The sequence below is a fragment of the Juglans microcarpa x Juglans regia genome, chromosome 1S (genome assembly GCF_004785595.1).
Source record: "Juglans microcarpa x Juglans regia isolate MS1-56 chromosome 1S, Jm3101_v1.0, whole genome shotgun sequence".
NCBI lineage: Eukaryota > Viridiplantae > Streptophyta > Magnoliopsida > Fagales > Juglandaceae > Juglans > Juglans microcarpa x Juglans regia.
The window spans coordinates 25,104,490-25,126,060 of NC_054595.1; the positions used below are offsets into that span (position 1 = coordinate 25,104,490).

The 21,571-nt window shown below is 35.6% G+C and overlaps 3 protein-coding genes across 6 annotated transcripts; 1 reads left to right on the forward strand and 2 right to left on the reverse strand.

Annotated features, from left to right (window-relative positions):
- Positions 1–886: 886 nt before the first annotated feature.
- Positions 887–5,994, forward strand: LOC121245921 (transmembrane 9 superfamily member 7). Of its 3 annotated transcripts, XM_041143837.1 has the most exons (8): positions 906–1,197; positions 1,307–1,367; positions 2,362–2,497; positions 2,649–2,758; positions 2,929–3,037; positions 3,111–3,223; positions 4,314–4,464; positions 4,564–5,994. In XM_041143837.1, exons 3-8 carry the CDS (start codon positions 2,468–2,470, stop codon positions 5,719–5,721), a joined length of 1,671 nt encoding a protein of 556 aa, XP_040999771.1. In that variant the 5' UTR covers positions 906–1,197; positions 1,307–1,367; positions 2,362–2,467; the 3' UTR covers positions 5,722–5,994. The 3 variants fall into 3 exon arrangements, with proteins under 3 accessions (XP_040999768.1, XP_040999771.1, XP_040999770.1); XM_041143834.1 differs by lacking the exon at positions 1,307–1,367 and having other exon boundaries at positions 887–1,197; positions 2,362–2,526; XM_041143836.1 differs by lacking the exon at positions 1,307–1,367.
- Positions 5,995–7,614: 1,620 nt separating this feature from the next.
- Positions 7,615–10,477, reverse strand: LOC121244217. 2 transcript variants are annotated; one of them, XM_041142239.1, is made up of 6 exons: positions 9,623–10,471; positions 9,005–9,057; positions 8,578–8,665; positions 8,388–8,486; positions 8,065–8,192; positions 7,615–7,979 (listed from the first exon to the last, which is right to left on the reverse strand). In XM_041142239.1, exons 1-6 carry the CDS (start codon positions 10,283–10,285, stop codon positions 7,928–7,930), a joined length of 1,083 nt encoding a protein of 360 aa, XP_040998173.1. In that variant the 5' UTR covers positions 10,286–10,471; the 3' UTR covers positions 7,615–7,927. The 2 variants fall into 2 exon arrangements, with proteins under 2 accessions (XP_040998173.1, XP_040998175.1); XM_041142241.1 differs by lacking the exon at positions 7,615–7,979 and having other exon boundaries at positions 8,127–8,268; positions 9,623–10,477.
- Positions 10,478–11,590: 1,113 nt separating this feature from the next.
- On the reverse strand, positions 11,591–19,215 carry LOC121246602 (beta-galactosidase 1-like). The gene is made up of 19 exons (XM_041144786.1): positions 18,642–19,215; positions 18,348–18,443; positions 18,145–18,257; positions 17,975–18,041; positions 17,763–17,855; positions 17,464–17,607; positions 17,004–17,092; positions 16,758–16,863; positions 16,575–16,662; positions 15,534–15,652; positions 15,241–15,405; positions 14,855–15,033; positions 14,639–14,748; positions 14,321–14,430; positions 14,078–14,188; positions 13,891–14,001; positions 13,295–13,500; positions 12,771–13,107; positions 11,591–12,176 (listed from the first exon to the last, which is right to left on the reverse strand). Exons 1-19 carry the CDS (start codon positions 18,807–18,809, stop codon positions 12,066–12,068), a joined length of 2,523 nt encoding a protein of 840 aa, XP_041000720.1. The 5' UTR covers positions 18,810–19,215; the 3' UTR covers positions 11,591–12,065.
- Between the last annotated feature and the right edge of the window lie 2,356 nt (positions 19,216–21,571).

Here is a 21,571-nt window from a genome sequence, read left to right on the forward strand (position 1 = left end):
CTGCTCTGTTTGCGCTTATTTATAACATCTTTGATTATCTGTCAACAAAAAAAGGTTTGCTCATGAACCTTTTTTTATATTATTCTAATTTTGAAATGGAATACGAGGAAGAGAGCAAACCTAACTTTTTAGGTCTATTGAGATATAGAAACCGTTTTATTCTATCTTATTATTATAATTTTTTTAAATTTTTACATTAAATATAATAAATAATTTAACTTTTTTAAATTTCTAAATAATAATAATATTAAAAAATAAAATTTAATTTAACTTTTAACTTTATTTTATATTATCTTATTAAACGGAGCTTAAGCCTTTAGACTACATCAATTTCGTAATGCACAAGTGGTATGCCGTCTCGTGATAGGAATGGAAATAAGTGACGTGTGGACGCTTATTTGTTTTACGATAATTTCATCCTCTACAAATTGCTATGAAACTGCAAAAATCATGTTTTTCCTCTTTAGATGCATCTCATGTAGGTTAGACACCTATTACACTATTAATGTAGAATTTTTTCACATCAATTATTTTAAAATATATTGAAATTTTATTTTTTTTTCAAGTTATAATAAGTCATCGATAACACATCAACTTATATGCCAAAAAAAAAAAAACATATTGGCACTTTGAGTTGATCCCACACCCGAGTTAATTCATATACAAATAAGTTAAACAGGCCAAAAAATAAAGAGAAATGATTTGTATAAATTTAAAATAAATAGGATTTTTGTAAAAATATGGACCGAATCTTAAAAAGTGTAAAAAAATTATTTTTTTACAAAGGGACTGTTTTCCTAGCATTGCCTAAAAAATAAAAAATAAACCGAAAAATAAAGCAACCGAACAAATAATAAAGGAGAAAAAAAAGAAAAAGAGAAAAGAAAGCAAGCAAGAGAGAGAAGACGAGCAGGAAAAAGAAAAGAAAAGGAATAGGTGGAACCGTGGACAGTAGAAACCAATCCTGTACGTAGCAAAATCCATATATATCCAATTAATTACCCAATCTCTCTTCCCACTAATCACTCCAGAAAATACCTCAGACCCTTTCACATCTTTCTCCCTCTCGCAGAAGAAGAGGATATGGGTACTCTCCACTGCCATACGACAACGATTATTCTTTTCTTGGTTCTCCTGCTCGTCTCCTCAGCCTACTCCTTCTACCTCCCTGGCGTCGCTCCTCGCGATTTCTTAACTGTATTGTTCCCGAAATTCTAACCCCTTCATTATTTTTAATGTTTCGTTCTTTGAACTCTGCTGATTCTTTCTTTGCTTGTTTTTTTTTGTCTATTGTGGGTTTCTTTAGTCTGTGTGTTCTGTTGCATTGTGGGTTCTCTCTGCTATGAGTGAGACGGTCTTGGATCTGGGTATGTGGGTTTGATCTAAATTTTATTGTTTTATTGTGTTATTGTATCCATGGGGTTGTTTTTTTTTTTGATTTTGTGTTTGTTTGGATCTGGTTGTTTTGTTGAAGTTACTCGTTTGTTTGCCTTTACCGTGCCAGATGGACCTCGTGATTTAAGAATGGGGTTTTTTGAACGTTGTTAATTATTAGATCTAACAAATAAAGGACTAGTCTGATCTATGCGCATGTTTTGATGCCACTTAACGCCATGCTTTATGGTTTTATTGGTTGAAAATTAAATATGCTGTAGAAATTGTGTGCAAGTTTCGTAAGAAGAAAAAAAGAAGAAGGTTGAATTAAGAGGCTGAATAAAACATAATAAAAAAAGACACAAAACTAGTACAAATCCGTAAATAGAAAGCATGGAAGCTATTTGGGATTTGACACTGTTGTTTATTCTTCTATTTTTCTTGTTTGAACAATGGAATCTAAGTGTTGAACATATTTCGTTGAAATGATGTGGTAGCATTGACGGGTATTGCTTGGAGAATGAGCATCTCATGGATAAGATATTGAATGTGCATGGCTGGGAATTTAGCGTAGCCGTAGGACTTATTACTTATTAGCAATATGGATGACTGTATGATGCATATGGTGGTGCCACCCAACAAACCCAAGAAAGGATATTATGCAGGTGGTAGGAGTGTTCTAATAGGATTAGTTTAGGTATCCTATCATACTTTTAGAGATTCTGTTGTCTTACATGGTACCTGAAGCCATTCTTATTGGAATGAATTTTACAAAATCAGTGCTATCATCACTATTGGCAGAATAAGAAGCCTTTCTCAATATCTCATTATTTCAAGTGCACATTAAGTTAGACAAGTAGTTTGAATGTACATTGACTTATAGATTTCGTGGTATTCTTTCTGTCTTATATGAGGAAATATCCTTTTTTATTTGTGCCACCATTTGAATTTGGCTGCCGACATTGACTTACTGCTTACTTTGAACAGGGTGATCCACTGCCTGTCAAAGTGAACAAATTGTCATCTACTAAGACACAACTTCCATATGACTACTACTACTTAAAGTATTGCAAACCTCCAAAGATTTTGAACAATGCAGAAAATTTGGGGGAAGTTCTCCGAGGTGACCGCATCGAAAATTCTGTCTATACTGTGCGTATTAATACCATTTTTTGTGTTAAGAATGCGAATTGCAAAGAAAACATTTGCATATACTCAATTTTGGTTCTTGTTCAATGTTTATCGTGGGTCTAAATTTATGAATTATACCCCAGTTCCAAATGAGGAAGGATCATTCGTGCAAAGTTGCATGTAAAAGTCATCTTGACGCTGGATCTGCCAAGAATTTTAAGGAAAAAATTGATGATGAATATCGCGTTAACATGTAAGCAATGAACATACTGCCTGTTTGATGTATACAACTTTTTTTGTCACCTTTGATGGTTTTCCACTGTTTTGTTATGGATTTTACCTGTTTTCGTTGATGACAAGCATTAAATAATACAGAAATGCCTAATATATTCCCCTTTGTTCTGAAATCTCCAAAATGTGCAGGATTTTAGATAACCTTCCTGTTGCTGTTCTTAGACAGAGGAGGGATGGAAGTCAGTCAACGACATATGAACACGGTTTCCGTGTTGGGTTCAAAGGAAATTATATTGGGGTATGCTTTGGAATCCAATTTCCAGTTAGACCAAGTGCTTTTATGGTATCTTACACATTTATTTGTTCGACAGAGCAAAGAGGAGAAATATTTCATAAATAATCACTTGAGCTTTAGAGTCATGTATCACAAAGACCCGGAGACTGATTCTGCTCGGATAGTTGGTTTTGAGGTTACTCCATACAGGTCAGGTTCTTTTTGTCTTGCTTTTGTTGTTGGTTGGTGTTGCATTTTTCTTGCAGTGCAATATTAGTTTAGCTCTATTGAGTCTATGTTGTGTATGAGCAATGAGTAATTAATTGTGTTGACTGCTATTGCACCTTCAATTGATAAGTTCTATTAGATGGAAAATAAGAGAATAAAGATGACTTCATTGTTGATTCTTCAGAGGGTCCTTTCATTCAAATGGAAAGGTTTTTGCTTGAGGATGTTTTTGAGGGTAAACATGTTTTTGCTGTTATTGATGTGGATAAATGTAGCATAAAGAAAGGTACGTGAATGGGGATAATATAAATGATTTTCTTTTAGCATTTCCTAGCTCCTAGTCCCTAGCTTGTATTTAGGTGTTTCCGCTCGCATACTCCTTGTATACTTGGGCTAGGCCTATTTACTTGCCTTAATAAAATCTCTTATTACTTAGGAAAAAAAAACATAAAGAAAGATACATATGTTTGTCAGAAATACGAGAGGGAAAAGGTGGATGGATTTGATGATCCTACCAAGAGATTGATTATTCAGAATTAGCTACTTCATAAATAAGGTTCGAACTAGGGAAGAGTTGTCTATGGAATGAAATGCTATAACTTTTCTCTGTTTGTTTACAGCTTTAGTGTAAAATTTAATTTGGAACTGAGCTAGCCTTAATCCCACAACATGTTCTTCTGTTTATTAGATGTTGCAATGTTGTTTGAAATATATTTTCCTTTCCTTTTTATATCATATTCTGTCATGCTACATTCTTTCCTGCTTTCAGTGTCTTTCATGTAAGTTAATATTTCTTCTGATTTTAAGGAGTATGTGGGAGTTTTCATTACAGATTCTTGTTTATGTTGCTTTTTTGCATGCGGTTTGCTGTATCTTTTTGGAGTGTCCTGCTGAACTTTATAGAAAAGATGAAATATAGGCGTTCTATGTGATTCTGAGTTGAAAATAGATTACAGAATAAACTGTAGCAAACTTTTTATGAAGAATAATGCAAATTTGCCCGCTATCTGCTGTAATAATTAGATTAGTTTGTTGTTCTCTTCTCATTTGACTCTTGTAATGCTCCAAACAGCATTAATCATGAATACAAGGATTGGGATGATAAGAATCCTCAATTAGCAACATGCAACAAAGACACCACAAATTTAGTGCAAGGTAACAATGTGCCACAAGAAGTTGACACAGATAAAGATGTTGTTTTTACATATGACGTTACGTTCAAGGTACCTGCTTATCAAGCCCTTGCCTATTTTCCTCCATTACACATCTCGTTTGTCCCTAATTAGCAGGTATTAACTTGTGCTGCTCTTGTCTTTTCTCAGGAAAGTGAGATCAAATGGGCATCTCGTTGGGACACATACCTCCTCATGAATGATGATCAGATCCATTGGTTCTCCATCATAAACTCTCTGATGATTGTCCTCTTTCTTTCTGGCATGGTGGCAATGATCATGATGAGAACTTTATACAGAGATATTGCCAACTATAATCAATTGGAAACCCAAGATGAGGCTCAAGAAGAAACTGGATGGAAACTTGTCCATGGAGACGTTTTCAGGCCACCGATCAATTCTGGTTTACTTTGTGTCTATGTCGGTACGGGTGTTCAGATCTTTGCAATGACACTTGTGACAATGATATTTGCATTGCTTGGTTTCTTATCTCCTTCCAACAGAGGAGGGCTTATGACTGCCATGGTTCTGTTGTGGGTTTTCATGGGCTTGTTTGCTGGTTACTCCTCAGCACGTCTGTACAAAATGTTCAGGGGCACAGAGTGGAAGAGGAATACCTTGAAAACTGCATTTATGTTTCCAGGTATTCTTTTTGGAGTGTTCTTTGTTCTGAATGCCCTAATCTGGGGGGAACAATCTTCTGGGGCCGTGCCCTTTGGGACAATGTTTGCTCTTGTCTGCTTATGGTTTGGCATATCAGTGCCCTTGGTCTTTGTGGGTAGTTATTTGGGTTTCAAAAAACCAGCCATGGAAGACCCTGTGAAGACTAACAAAATTCCTAGGCAAATACCAGAGCAGGCATGGTACATGAAACCGATCTTCTCTATTCTCATTGGAGGCATTCTTCCATTTGGGGCTGTTTTCATTGAGCTCTTCTTCATCTTGACATCAATATGGCTGAACCAGTTCTATTACATATTCGGCTTTCTCTTTATAGTGTTCACAATCCTTCTAATCACTTGTGCGGAGATAACGGTTGTTCTATGCTACTTCCAGTTGTGCAGTGAAGACTACCACTGGTGGTGGAGATCTTACCTGACTGCTGGCTCCTCTGCACTCTATCTTTTCCTCTACTCCGTCTTCTACTTCTTGACCAAGTTGGAGATCACAAAGCTGGTTTCAGGCATCCTTTATTTTGGATACATGATAATTGTGTCGTACGCTTTCTTTGTCTTGACGGGTACTATTGGCTTCTATGCATGCTTCTGGTTTGTTAGGAAGATCTACTCATCTGTTAAAATCGACTGATCAAAAGATGCAGTAATATGGGGAAGATGAATTCATGACCATCAGAGAGCAGAGAAGGGATAAAGATTTAAGAGGAATTTTCTTCCCACTCGCCAAAAACCATTTCCATCTTGTTGATAGTAGCATGAGGCTTGGCCTATTTTTTAGTTTTACACCTTTGTTAATGTCATGAACTGTACCTCAGTAGTTACCTTGCAAGCATCTTGAGCAGGGACCTTGATGTATGGATACTTGTACGATATCCATATGCTTACAACAATTATATGTCCGCTATCCATATACTTACAACAGTTATTAATACTGCTCTAGTGGCATGCCGCTACCCAAGTTTGCGTTTGATGTGAATGGCATGCCGTTTAACCGAAGTTTGCAAACGACTTGGCAAGATTTTATGTCACAGACCATACAGTACAAGGGAGGGCTTATCTACCTTAGTCCTCAACTTGGCAGCCAACAAGAATTCACACCATAAATGTAACGTCGGCTACTTATTTCTGCTACAATCAGCCCAGTATAAGCAGAGGAATCTCATTATTTGGATGGGACTACTGTGGGGTGACGGAAATGTGTGGTTTATTTGTTTGTTGCTACCAACAAACTTTAGCTTTCTAGTTTTGACACAGGGTTATGTGAGGTCTCGCTTGAAATTGGTCCAGCTTTCACTTTGTATCTTTTTATATTCGTGACAGTAACCCACTTGCGTAATTGTTAAGTAATCCCACGGTATGAATAATCGGTGTTCCTATCATGTTATAATTATAATATGTCATGTCAATTAAATTTATATTTTATGATGACTACATTAAATATCATGATAGCTACATTACATATAATAGAGAATACTTCTTTTTTTTGGGTAGATCTATTTTTTTACGTGGGCGGGCTTGTTTGTGTATTTCGGATTTGTACAAATCATTTCTTTTTATTGATTTTCCTATGCACTGCATGGCCATGGACTAACATAAGTAGAGATGATAATACGTGACACGACCTATGAACCTAACACGAATATGATACAAAAGATTAACGGATTTTAATTTAATATAAATAAGTTCAGATCAAAATAGTTGACCCATTTAGACACGATTAATAAACAAGTCAATAATGAGTTAACCTGTTTAATCTGAAATCAACTTGTAATAATCAGTTTAAATTTTATTTTAAAATTATAGTTTTATTATTGTTGTATTGTAATATTAATATTTCTTAATATGCTTATGTTTTTATTGTTGTGATTATAATTCTAGATTTATGCTCATTTTTTATTGTATAATTTATAATATTAGTTTTAGTATAGGATAAAATTTTAAAAATATTGATTTTTTTGTTAGTAAGTGGACTTATCGTTCTTTTTAGATATTTTAGCTAATAATAAATTATGTTAATCAAGCCAAATAAATTATGCATATTAGTTCCAATCAATTTAAATGAAGGAAAATGATTTACACACTACATTTTTCACAACACTTCACACAATTATATTTTAAATGAGAGATATTTTTATAAAACATCTTATAAAAGTAATATTATTTTATAAAAATACTCTCATTTTATAACATTGTTGTATAATGTGTTATTTATATATCATTACTCTTAAATGAAATAGATTGAAATGAATCGCGTTCTGTTGACATATTTATAATTAATTATTAAATGGATTAAAACAATTGACACAACCCGTTATTTAAATAAATCGGATTAAAATTTAAATGTTTGACCTGTTTTACTTGAATGATCGAGTTTGAATTGAACTATATAATCGAATGTCTATGACTTAATGACCCCAAACACAAATTACCACCTTATTACATGAGTTTTACCATGGCAACCTTTCGAAAGCCGCAGAGAATTTAGACGGGTGGGGCAGAGGCATTGCCCCAGGGAATTATCCTCGCGAGATGGGCTCTGTTGCATGGTCCCCTACAGGTAGTCTTTGTACAAGACACACAAGTCCACTGCCTAAAACCCATACACAACTGGAAACTCAATGCTTTCGATAGGAAAAGAATGGACGCGGTATGCTACATTTCAGATACACAAGATTGACTAGCATCCACCGGAAATTCCAAAAAAAGAAAATTTGAACACAAGTTATGGCTATTTTCCTGTTTAAAAGAGTGACCAAAGAAGCACAGGCAGCTGAAAAGTCCCCGTTACGTAGCAGTATCAGATATACATACAACGGAACTGAATCTCGTGAGCAGAATCAGCAAAACCGATATAGTTTTTGCCCCGAGCATGATCTCGATTTTCTTTGCCTGCACATGTGATGGAAAATGCATTAATATAAGCACGGTCCAAACAAGGGAGGGGGGCAGGGGAAAAACCATCACTTGAGCATACCAAAATGAATCCTTCTTTTCTCGTGCTAATAACTCTTCAAATGAAATGTCAGCAAAGTCGGCATCTGTGGTTTCCATCAGCTCACTAGATTTGGCCTTCGACTCCATGGAAGCACTAATTTCAAGCATCTTATGAAAGAGAGAAGGTCAGAATCATCAGACATCCTATCAGAATGGGTGTGGTAAAAGACATTGCAGACTTCATCTGGTTCAGTAGAAGTAGGAAAATATGGTAGTGAAAGGAGACAAGCTTCACTAACAATTGCTCGGCCACACAATTAACTTCTATAAGCAGACCATCTAGAAGAATAAAATTAAAACTACCTTCTTGTATGCTGGAGAGATTTTAAGCTGCTGTTGAAGCCAATTATAAACAAATGCATCATCTTCTAGTCTCCTTTGTTCTAGTTCTACTTTGTATATCTGAAACATCAATGCATTGATCCACTTATGGATTTGAATACAATACTTAATAACCTCAATTTCCCACCAAATTCAGAAAAAAGGTATTAACCTGCTGGTGAAGGCGGTCGAAGGATGATCTGTCTGCCCTGCATAGTAGAGCCTTTGTTATGGTGAACCTACGTTGGATGACCTCGGCCCTGTTAGGAAAACAATCGTTGTTATGCATATAAGAAATAAAGATTATACTGTTCAAGGAATACTTTGGGGATTAGAGTTGCTGGGAAACTATCATGTCAAAGTACGGTCAGTACTTGTAAAAGTTCAAACATTTGGAGAACCTCAACAACAACAAAAAAGTTGTACTGCAATCACGAAAAATTTGAAAATTACTAACGGAAAATAACAGTCCAGGTTACATATACTTAAAGCAGTTATACAGGCTAGGATGATTCTACAACAATGGTTGCAAACAACATTTACAGAATGAGAAGTGTAAGAATACAAACTCAGTTTCCTAGAAATGATTTCGAACATACTTGTGCTGTAGCTTATTTCTAGCCTCAATCAAGCAATTAGCAAACTCTCCAACCTGCAATACGAGAGTACAATATGAATAATAACATTGAAGATGCCGGTGTGCTTAAATCAACAATATTCAAACTTTCGAATTTTTGCATGAGTCTCCTGAACAACAATAAATGTTCAATATATGTTGTAGGGCCTAGTTTATATGTCAATAAATTCTAGGGATCGTGATCCTAATTCCAATTAATTTGATCCAACAACTATTCTAGGTGCATTAACAACCAATCTGGTTGAAAGTCAAACATGTCGCTCCAAAAAGGGACCGGGCTATCATGTCAAACAACTCTCTTCTTGTTTTGCGTTAACGTAGAAGAAGAATTCCTTTTCTATCACAATATTCAACATTGGTAGTGAGCCCAGCACAAAAACAAACACCCACTAATATATTTAAAAAAAGAAAAAAAAAAAGGAGCAAGAAACACCCAATGCTCTTAAAAATGCACAATCTTTACACAACAAAATATATAACAAAATCAATTTTAAGTTATCTAATAGCAAATGTATTCAACAAAAAGATTTAAAAAGTAAAAAAAAAATGAACCATATATATCGGGTAGAAATTAGAAAACCTGGGCCAGTGTTAGTCCCTTGGTCTCATTGCACTTCACAAGCTCATCGTACTGTTGCTTGATCCTCCTCTGCATAGCACTACTTGACGAGGTAAACGGATAGAGGCAAACCAAATCATTATTGGCCCGATAACCCGAATCCAGAATTTCTCTTCCCACGCACCTGTCTTCACCACCCTCTTCAGCTTGCAAATTCAACCTCTTCTTCTTGGCCCTCTTCTTCTTCTTCTTCGCCGTCTGATCTCCAATCGACTCCACCCCCTTGTCATGCAAACACGACCCGTCTGAATCCTGGTCACCACTCTTTTCTTCACTGAACAAACACTCTACATTCGAGGAAACAGAGGGCAAGATCTCCAAAAGCAGCGGAAGGCCCCAATGGGTTGGGTTTTGTTCATGGCTTTTACCCACAGTTTCTGCCGAATGTCGCTCCAATCTCAAAGGGTCGCTCGGAATTGGATTGTGGATATGTACCTCGTCCAGCTTCTGCTCGGTTTTCTGTAGTCTTTTGTACAAAGGGTAAGAGAAAATGAAGAGAACTAAGGTGAAAAAAAAGACCAAGAAGCAAAAGTAGAACATAGTTTCGTATATTTGTGAGAGATTCTCCATTACGAATAGAAAAACGGATTCAAAATTTAACATGAACGAATGCATAGCCGCCATTATAGCGCGTCACTTAGAGAGATTGAGTGAGAGAGAATTTTGTGGGTGGTGTTGGAATTGTTGAACTTTGAGATTATTATATACGCGAGGCAGGGTTCAAACTTCAGATGAGACTGAAATTATGTTCCTCGTACGCAATGCTATGAAGGTTCTTTCCCTGAATTATGTTTAAAAATCCATCCTTTTTATTGCAGTTATGCGAGACGATACGTCGTTTTAATATTAATTTTACTTTTAATCACGTGTATACAGAATTCAATTTTAGTTATAATAACAATGAAGTTTTTAATTTTAATCACGTGTACGTCTATTATATACAGAATGGAAAATGTGTGATACAGTTTTAAAATGTATAAATCTCACTATTTTTTAAAAATAATGTGCATAACTTATAAACTATAAAATTGTATCTATTATTACTCTTACTATGTAACCCGCTCTCGTCTCATTATGTAAAACATAACACTTGTAGATAAAAATATATCAGTCCCCATCACTTTTAGATCGATCTTTAAAAAAGATTTTAAAGGTTGACGAGATAATGTCATATTTCGATAATTAAAGTTAAAAAGAGGCATCGTGCATCAAACTTTAGAACATTCTAATCCTTTCCGTACCTCTCGACTTGGACTCTTTCGCCATTTTTTAATTAAATAAAAAACTGTGAGGGTTGTGTGTGCATGAGTCATGACCAATCAATGGGTCATGCAGTCAAAGATATATCTCCAAGTACCCATTTGGGAGGGAGGGGATAATATCTGTCTAATAAGGTTTTATTAACCTTGACCCTTAAATGTGTCGCATCCTATAAAACTAGGCATTCGATGTTAAAAGTAGAGTCGTTAACGTTTTGGAAAGCATTTATGGTATTATTAACGTCAATGGCCGACGGGAACACGACCACCTAATGCAGCGACTTTCCTCAGATATTATATAATAGGTCGAAATTGCAGTGAGAAAGACGCAATGTCTTCTTATGTTAAAAACGGTGTTAAACTATTGCATTACGGAATCTCTAGATTTATTGTCATTGTTGCCCTTCGAAAGCTCAGGCTGCTGAAAGAGTGAACTTTTAGCACATGCAATAGTCAAGATAAGTTTACAGAAAGTTAAGACTGCATTTGAATGTTGAGCTGAGCTCAGTGCTGACTAAAGTGGCATGCATGAGGAATGGGATTTGGTTCCCGTTTGAATAAAGCCGCTTCATCTTTTGTGTAATGTTTTGAGTGTCCCTTCATGTGCAAAGACATGTCCAACAAAGACATCTCCAAGTTTCAACATCATTATAAGATGCTCAACACACAATTTCATATAAGCTTTATAACATTATTTGCTTCGATGCCATTCTTACAAGAGAAACCGACAAAACAATTGCTTCCTAAAAGGTTGCAAGGGAATTCAAATATATATATAGAGATAGCATTAATGGAACCAGAGGCTTCCAGATTCTAAAACTAAGAGGTTGCACATGGACTCAATTTTTTTGTTATCATCTCAATGTGCTTTGACTAAACACTTTCTACCTTCATATAGCTTGCAGGTCATCAATCAAAGTAATGCTGCTATATGCATATAAAGCTTATCCACAATCATTTTAACAATCTGTATAGGCTTTCAACCAGATGGTGTGTTGTATATTTGTACAACTTCACCTTGGAAACGCCAAAATGAATGGTCATGCTGATCTGGATGTGTTGATAATTTATCTGAAAATAGATGTTCTGAAGATGATCTATTGGAGTCCCAAGAACATCAATCTACGACCTTTATCTCATTTACTTCAACTGCAAATGGCCTCCACAGAAAGTTTCTTCATGACATTTGGACATGGATCTCCTCCAAAAATTTCAGGTGCCACAGTTACCGAGCAGGAGTTCTGCCCAACACAATTCTGCAAGAAGCAGTCATTGTTTAGCATGCATCCAGGATGGGAAAAAGGACATAAGTACAAGAACCCGGTAGGAAAGCAAAATAAATGAGTAGAGATAAAAAAAGTTCAGTTGGCCTGAAGATTCTACATTTTAGAGGATTCAAAGGTTGAAAGTTTTAAGAAGTTTTGCCTCATAACTCGGTCCTGTTGGAGCATTTGTTCGAGCATTAAAAGTAGAAGTATAGACCTATTATAGCATACTTCTAAAAATATGAGTTTGATGAGCAGAGCCAAGAAACCCATCTCTCAAACTTGATACACCCAACAGGGATTTTGAGGTTAAGTTACAGATAAGCTAATCGATTCTCCTGCTAGAAATATGGGGGGATTGAGGAATTTTTCTCCAGGTCTCTGTATCGCCCGATAGCAGCATCCTCAAATTTTTCCAACTTCACTTTTCCAGAGTGTTTTATTTTCAATTTTTTTTTTTTCACTTTCCACTCAAATGTTTCTAATGTATATAGTGTACCTGGTTGCACCTTTTGCTCATTGCTAAAATTATCTTACTTATCGACAAGTATAGATGACATAAGTAGTGAAAGGTTGTAGTAATACCCTTTGAAAAGCGTCGTATGATTTGTGGGCATGACAGCTTCCCTCCCGGAAGCTTCCACAAACCCCTTCTGGTGTTCCAAAGCTAGCAAACTTTATCGATGAAATTTTCTGCCCAGGGCCACACCATAAATGAGCTTTAGGTCTGAGAGGTTTATTGACTTTGCCAGACGCTTGCATCTGCCAATTCATGAGGGTTGGCTGCCACTCGTAGATATTAGCACATACACTATCCATTTCTCTTCTAACCAGAAAGATCCCATTTGGGTCTCCACCCCATTCTTCAAAAACAACCAGCAGATTCCCGGTTGGTTTTAGCCACGAACGAGGAACATGATACCTGAAATTATTAGCCATTATTCAGTTTGCTAACAAGTCATTACCAGCATAACAAAGTTCTAAGACGGGCGATATTTCAGGAGGTATATTAAGTTGAGTATGGTTTGAACTATTGATTTCCATAATTGGAAGCAAGCAGTTATCACTGCAAATACTAGCTTGGCTCATTATTAGAGTTTTTCTCTTACCATCTTTGGGAAGCCTCCCCACAATTGCTTAAGCACTTCTTCTCATTATATGTTCCAGCATAATTGCATTCACCACAAGTACCAGATGCTTTATATGCAGGCCAGTAGCGGCCAAGACTCTGTCCATTTATCCACACTTGACCTTTACCCATGCTGCCCATATCCAAGGCTAACGGAGAATTTCCAGCAGGAGCATTGAACATAGTCTGAAACATGGAAGGATGTCAAATCTAGCCTTAACAGAAAAGTGCCGCTTAAAAGGATGTGCTTGGATGCACTTTCTCATTTGTAAATAGATTTCGACCTTAAGTATCGTTTTTTTTTTTCAAGACAAGCATATTTTGACAGCTGTAAGTCACCCCTGGCTTAAATGGCAAACATATATGTTTCTGTTTTAAGAACCTTTCTTATAGGTATGTTTTTGTTTTAAGAACTAAAACCAAGATATAAGAAAGTGCCAAGTCAAGAATGACGCAATTACCCAAATAAATATATTTTGATGCAACCCTAAGTAACAGCTGACAAATTTCACATGCATTTCATTTCCAGCCTCAGAAGAGTAACAAGAAGCTTTACTTAAGGTTTCGGGTGCTTACTTTGTACCACATCATAGGCTGCCTTCGGGCAACAAGTGACCCCTCAACCCACTCGACTGAGGAACTCCCGCTAAGCGAATGAAGACTCAAGGATTCTCCTTTAAGACCAATCTGATGACAAAGATGCAATCAAATGATTCTGTATAATGTCAGGGAAAGAAGACAGTATATATCTTTGAAAACAAACCTTGTAAGACCATTTCTGCCATGACAAGTCTCTTCTCTCATCGTTGAGGCCATTCAATGTTATTGGGCCGAGAACACCAGCATTCCATCTCTCAAAATGTGGACCGACATTCTGAACTTAGATCATACAGGAGAAAGAATAAATAGGAAAGTTAATTCAAAATCCCATGTCACAGAAAATCAGATGTGTGAATGAGTGTGTGGGTGTGGGAGAGAGACAGACAGAGAGAGGAAGGGGACAAACCGGGAGACCAACAGCAACACTTAGAAGTGAGATTTTGTTAATTCCAGTTCTCAGCTTCACACCCTCACTATATGTTACTTTAGGAAATCCTAAACTTCCATAGGCGGTTCCTGATCAAAAAAATAAAGATAGTAACACGGTGGCAGAAATGGTCAAGCTATAAGCAAGCACTCCTGATTGAAGTCATGAAATAAAATAGGTTAAAACCTTCCAGTGGCCAGGGAAATAATTTCTATCTATAGATGTTGATTAAAGAAAGTCCTGAAACTACCGATCAAAAAGGAATGAATGCCCTGAAACTGGCTAAGTGCAGCCTACCTGATAGTTGACCGTTGATGAAAACATGCAGTGCATGACCAGCAGATAAGACTGTAAGAACAGGATATTTTCCGGTCTTCAAAAATTCCTCATTGGAGTCAATCTTAACTCTGGGGATTAAGGGACATAAAATTTATAAGAAAATATTTAGTGAAAAGAATCACAAGGAAAATAATGGAAAAAAAAAAAAAGGATGAATAGATTTATGTTACTCACTCTGTTGAGTACCACAAATAGTCTGAAGCATCTCTTGTTGTATTAATCTGCTCTAACAACCCAACCGTCGTGAATGAACTGTCATCATAGGAGGTTGTCTCTTCATCGTATGCCTGCCAAGAGAATCCTCCATGAACAGGAACACGAATCATCTTCATCTGTGCACTTTGTGCACCAACCTGTATGTGAATTTTGGCACATAATGTCAAAAATGCATCCTCCAAGGCAAAATTCTCTTTTTCTTTTTTGAGGAAGTATATGACAAATAAAAAACCACCAAACATTTAGACACTAAACATGACAATCATGACTAAAGAAATTTAACTAAGAGAGAAAGTGGAAGAGGGAGAAGAGAGTTCAATTTATCACAAGGTATTTTTTCTCACCCTGGCAGTGTTGTATACAGTGTTCTTGCAGTCTGGAAGAATGCTGATAGACCAAGGAGGCAGATTGTAGTGCAAATTCCCAAACGCCACTTTTGCAAAAGATCTTGGATTGTAATTTGCAAGGAATGCAGCACAAGCTCCAGACTTTGACTTGAATACATGAGCCTGTAAGCCAATAACGAAATTTTTTGAGTATGCTTTGGTTCCAAAGTAATTTAAAATTGGCTGGATGATTCTTGGAAAACTGAAGTTAGTTTAACCTCTCTCTCAAAAAAAAAAAAAACAGGTTTAACCTCTTGATAATTTCCAAGTGGTGTCACAGTGGGCTCTCCATATACTAAAGCTGGTTCACACAACTTTATTGCTCTATGCAAATCTTTCAAATGACCCCATTTAGGTTGTCTCAAAAGTCCTGCATAGAGAGAGAAATAGCAACCTTCAATTCAAGCAGAAACTACAAAGCTTTTCAGACTTTTTTATGCAGTTAGTCTTAGATAGGAAAAAGATTATGAAGAAAACATAAGGGAGGATTTTTCTTTCTTTCATTATTTTTGGGTGAAAAATGGTTAGATAGTCAAAGAACTTTCAAATATGCTCAATGCAAATAAAAAAATATTCTATAAATATAATGAAAACTATTTTTGATCATTTGACAGCTGAAGGACCCACGGATGATGGGTAGCATCCATCCAAAATTTTGCAGTCATATCATAGTAAGTTCTTGAGCCATCACAAACTTCAGTCATCTTTGGCAAACTTTGGTCACAAGATGATTATATAATCGAAGGCTGAAGAGGAAAAATATAACCAGGCCAGTTGCAGTCATCTTTGTCGAACTTTGCTTATTAGATAAATGGTTTCGCCAATCAAATTTGGCATTTGTTTTGCTTACAAGATATATAGTGTCATCATTAAATTATTGTCACCTATTACAATGTCATTGATATCATCATAATATTGTCATCACAAGAACAACACATAATATGGACAGTTATAGTCTCTATTTCACTAGCACGAAGGTACTGAAAAACAGAATCGTGTCTTGTTTTTATGGTGAAGTGACAGCAGCACCTATTCCACCGTGATGTGACAGATGACTCTTGGTGACAGCTTAAAAGCTAGTCAAGTATGAAGGAACTGAACAATCAAATAAATCTACATAATATGAAGGAAAGATTTACGGAACATACAAATTCCAAATACGAAATAGTCAAGAAGAGGATAAAATGCCAAAAGCTTGATTTCAGCTTCTAAACATAACCTTTGAAGAAGAGAGCTACAAATGCTAATAGTAATAAACATTTCTTCTGTGATGCTAATTTCATTGTGCATACCATATTCGTCCAGAGGAGCATCATAATCATAACTAGTAGCAATGAAAGGACCACCAGCAGTTCGGCCAAAATTTGTCCCCCCATGATACTGCAAACATAAAAACAAAACAAAAAATGAACATCAGTTTAGTCAGTTGAATTATTCAGGCTATTGGGCCCACTCCGTGCAAGCAATGAAGTTACCATATAATAATTAATGAATGATCCCCCCTTCTGTATAAATCTTGCAACTGAAAATGCCAAGTCTTCTGCTGGTCGATAAGGAATTGGACCTCCAAACTCAGTAAACCTGTATGGGTGACAGGGAAAAGAAAGGATAAGCAATCAGGATTAGTTCTTGGTCAGTGGTACAAGGATAAGAAATTGATCTGTTCAACAGAGAACTAAGGAATATTGTGTGAAATTCAAGCTATAAGCACACGGAGTTACCAGCCAGTCCAGGCTTCTGTCCACATCTTGGGCTTATAAGCCTTGTTGGGAGAGAAATAGTCACAATAGAAACCATTGCAAGTGTTAATCTGTTTGGAAATATTAAAAAAATTAGGATGAATCAACCTGCAGAACCCGAGGAGGTGATACAACTATGGTTTGAACAGCCAAATAAACATCACTCACACAAAGTGCATTATGAAAATATGGCTGGTTTTAAAGCTAGGGAAAGGTACAGGAATTTTTCATATGACCCACTAGTTAATGAAGTTCAAAAGTGCATGTGCGTGTAAATAATCAACTAGTAAACAGAGCCATCAATCTGTCATTGAAAAACTCAAATGTCAAAGGGAATTAAATAATGACAACAGTAACTGAGGACGGCTAAAGAGTGAATTTAGTGAACATGCTAAGAAGAAATAAAGATAATACTTAAAGGAATGAGCTTGGCTGCCCTTACAATAGGATCAGGGGCATCATCTTGCTTGCACATGATCCACGGGACACCGGTGCCAAGCCCCAGAGCCATCTGGGCTGCCCATTTGGTGTAAGCTTGACCAGGTGCGCCAATTTCATACTCCAGGGGTCCATATTCATTTTCAATCTGTATCAAACATTTGCAGAGAAAGATACTTCTCTGAGTTTAATAGCTCATGATGGTATTGACGAAGTTAGAAAAGTCCGACTCAAATTCAATTGGAAAAGATTATAGCAGTTCATTGGATTAAGAGAAAGACCAGAATAGAGTGCTATGCCAACCTGGGATAGAATAATTGGACCACCTTGAGACTCGAACAACCTTTCAGCTTTCATCATATCGACAATCTTCTTTGTGAATTTTTGCATTTGAAACTGCATTATAACAAACGAAAAACCAAATTCAGTACAGAAAATAAATCACAACCGACGACAACAGAGAGAAAATGACATCCATTACGTAACATAAGGTGTAAGAATCGGAAGTCTCTAACCTTGAAAGGCCCATTGTCTGTTCTGAAATTGATACCTCGAATGTACTTCAGCCAAACAGGGAATCCCCTGAGAAAGAGAAAAAAAATAGAAACTTCTGCTTATTTTTCAAAACTTCACAGTAAATTAAGAGAAATTTTCACACTTGCAAATCAGACAATTATAATATTACCCAAAGTTCCACTCAGCACAAACGTAAGGACCAATCCTGAGATTAACATAAAGGCCAGCTTGCTTCACTAACTTGATAAATTTAACCAGATCATAGTTCCCCTCAAAATAATACTACAACAAATAACAACTGTCAGTAAAAATAAATGACAATGCAAATAAAATTTCAAGCGCATAAAAGAGAAAGCTGCCATTATCCAGTACCTGGCCAGGTGAAGGTTCATGCCCATTCCAGAAGACATAAGTTTGAATCACGTCCAAACCTCCTTCCTTTGCCTTCTGAATAAGATCTGGCCACATCTGCAACAACCCAAAAGATTCAAAACTTAAAAAACAAAAGAGAGAAAATCTGAACCATTTTTAAGAATACAAAATGATAAACTAAAAGGGTGGAAATTTAAGAGGTACCCAGTTAAAGAAGAAACAACAAAAGACGAGAAAAACTGGGAAAAAAACCAGAAAATCACTGAAACCCGGTAAGCACATTTGGAGTACTACCTCAGGGGAGCTTCTTGGATAGTGAATGGATCCAGAAATGAGAATCCTTCTCTGCCCATTGATGGTGATAGCCTTAGAGTCATAGGACACAGATGCTTTGGCAGAACCAAACCATACACCAAACAAAACCACCGTTATCACATCCCACACTACATGCTTCAAGGCCATGGTGACCGTGAAAAAGCAGACCCTCTTTGTTGGGCTTCACAAAACAATGTTGTTATTCTTTCTTTCTCTCAGCACTTTATTCTAAGCTTCTTTTACTGGAGATAGAAAGAGGAAGACAAGGAAAACAAGCCAGCTGGTTATGTCTTTCTTGGCTCCTTATCTTTTCTTTTATTTTCCTTTCCTCCTCGAAAAACTGAGCAGGGAGGAAGAGATACAGAAAATGACTGAGAAAGTTTCAGTGCTTCACACTCCTACTAACCAAAACACCGAAAAACGAGCTTCCAACTGCATAATCAGAGCACATTACCGTGGGTTTTGCGCTGCGATTAGAAATGGTTTGGCAACTTCGCAAAATGAAGATGCTCTCTGCTGGCTTTTAAACACTGAAGCCTGAAAGTGAAAGTGGGGCCTACATTGAAGGTGCTTTTTGAACACTCACAATTAATATTTTTATTTTATTTTTTATTTTTGGACTCACACAGATGACGCGGAGCTTCATCCAATGAACTTTAATTTTTCTATTAATTAAAAAAGGAAATATTTTTTGGAGTAATATAACAATAATAATTAGTAAAGACCAAATTTATGTTCGGCAGCTTGTTAACGTTTTGACAACGCAAAAAAAATAAAATAATAATAATAATAATAAAGATTCTCAGCCCAAACTCGAATCATTTGCGCTTCCAACTGCAAATCATCAGCCCATGAATTTAAAGAAATGGTATTTATCATCGTACAGTTTATAAGTATCGTCTAATTTTTTTTAAAAAAAATAAAAAATAAATTTAGGATATATATATAATAAATTAATTTTTAATAATAAACTCTATTTTTTAAAAAAAAAATTATGTAATATTTACGTACCTTACGATTTTTTATATATATATTTTTGCATCATAACCCCACGCAACTTTTTTTTGTTTTTTGAAGGCTAATATTATATTTTAATCGGCGTGGCTTTAACATGCAATTACCATATTAATAATTACACCCCAAGTGGTTGATTTTGTTGGACACGGATCTGATTTCTGCAGTAAAGTTCAGGTCCAGAGGTATATGCGTGTAACTAAAAAACAAAATCAAACAGTAAACATCTTTACCGGTAATTACGTTCCAATGTTTTTTGTTTCAATCTTTTCGGTTTATCATTGAATTTCATTTTACAATTAATCACTACAAACAAGACATGAATTTCAATTTTATAAAATTAGCATTCATGTATAAAATTCCACATAATGATAGCTCGATATATTAATTAAGTCATGATCATACATACAGGCTAGGGAATCAAATAAGAACAAATCTAAAGTCGATACTGTCGTAGGCAATGTGGTACACACGTTAGAGATCACCGTCTTATAATTAAATATCCCATGCATTTTAATTATATATATATATATAATTAGCAGTTCAAATTATGATCCTAATTAATTACAATGGATATATATAATATACTGAAGATTTGATAAACACAATCGAAAATGCATGCATGCTCATGTCATGATCTTAATTCATTGAGCCATAAAGGAAAACGGGGGAATCTTTCGCTTTCATGAGAATCCTGCATAAAGGAATAGATAGCTTACTTGTCGAGAGAAGAAAGAGAAAAGGATATATATCTAATAATTAAAAGGAAAGAAAAGTAAATTCGCAATTCTCTATTAGGATTGTAAATATAATTTATAATTCAATTTTTTCAAATTTTAATTTAATTTTTTTAAATTTTAAAATAATAATAATATTAAAAAATAATATTCTAATAATATTTTTTTTTAACTTTTAACTTTTATCTTTCATCTAAAATCACATCTCATCTCTGAATTTAAACTAGCCCTATATATATATATATATATATCGCGCTTAATTGCATGCATGGTTGATGCACTAGTACTTCCCCCAACTCAACCGTGCATGATTACTAACACCTAGCTACCTCCATATATACATCATCTCCCAAGTTTTCCCGCAACGCAAACCTTGATTTTTGATGACATAAAACATATTTTTTTATGTGTTTGAAGAACAAGAACGCGTTAATTAACTTGATGAATCTTTTAGCTAGCTAGCTCATGTAAATTCATATATCAGGGAACTTCGTTTGGATGAAATTATTGATATCAAAACAATGCAAAAATTTCATTTCCATAACGAGAAGTGATAGTTACAGTTGTGAGTGCGTAAGTGTCGTGCAATTATTTAAAAAAAATGAATAAATACGGGATGCACATAAAAAAAAATTTAATGATAGACCTCACTCTTTTTTAAAGCAATTGTACGACGCTTACGTACTCCACAACTGAATATAGCATTACTCTTTTAATATTTATTATCTTTTTGTCTAGCTAGATATATAGAAGTGTTGTGCATTAAAAAATACGTAATGGGACAAGAACAAGTTAGCTAGGAAAGCTGTATTGTGAATTAAGGAACCAAAAAAAGGTGAATAAAGTATATTAATTTACGTATTAAAGTGAAAGAGTTAATGACACATGATATCTTGCAAGGGAGATCATCTAACTACTAGCTTGTGATATGCATCATGGATCGGAGTACTTTAATGCATGCAGCCTGAAGTACTCCCCAACCGTGGCATTACCAACCGTTTATAATTGCATTAGGTAGGCATTTTTCATTGTGGGTGCCACCACAATTAATCATTGAACATCATATATATAATTGCATGAAAATTTTCCTTCACTACTACTTCAGAGAGGAGGAAAACATTAAATATTTACTAAGACATGTATATGAAGTCTGAAGAC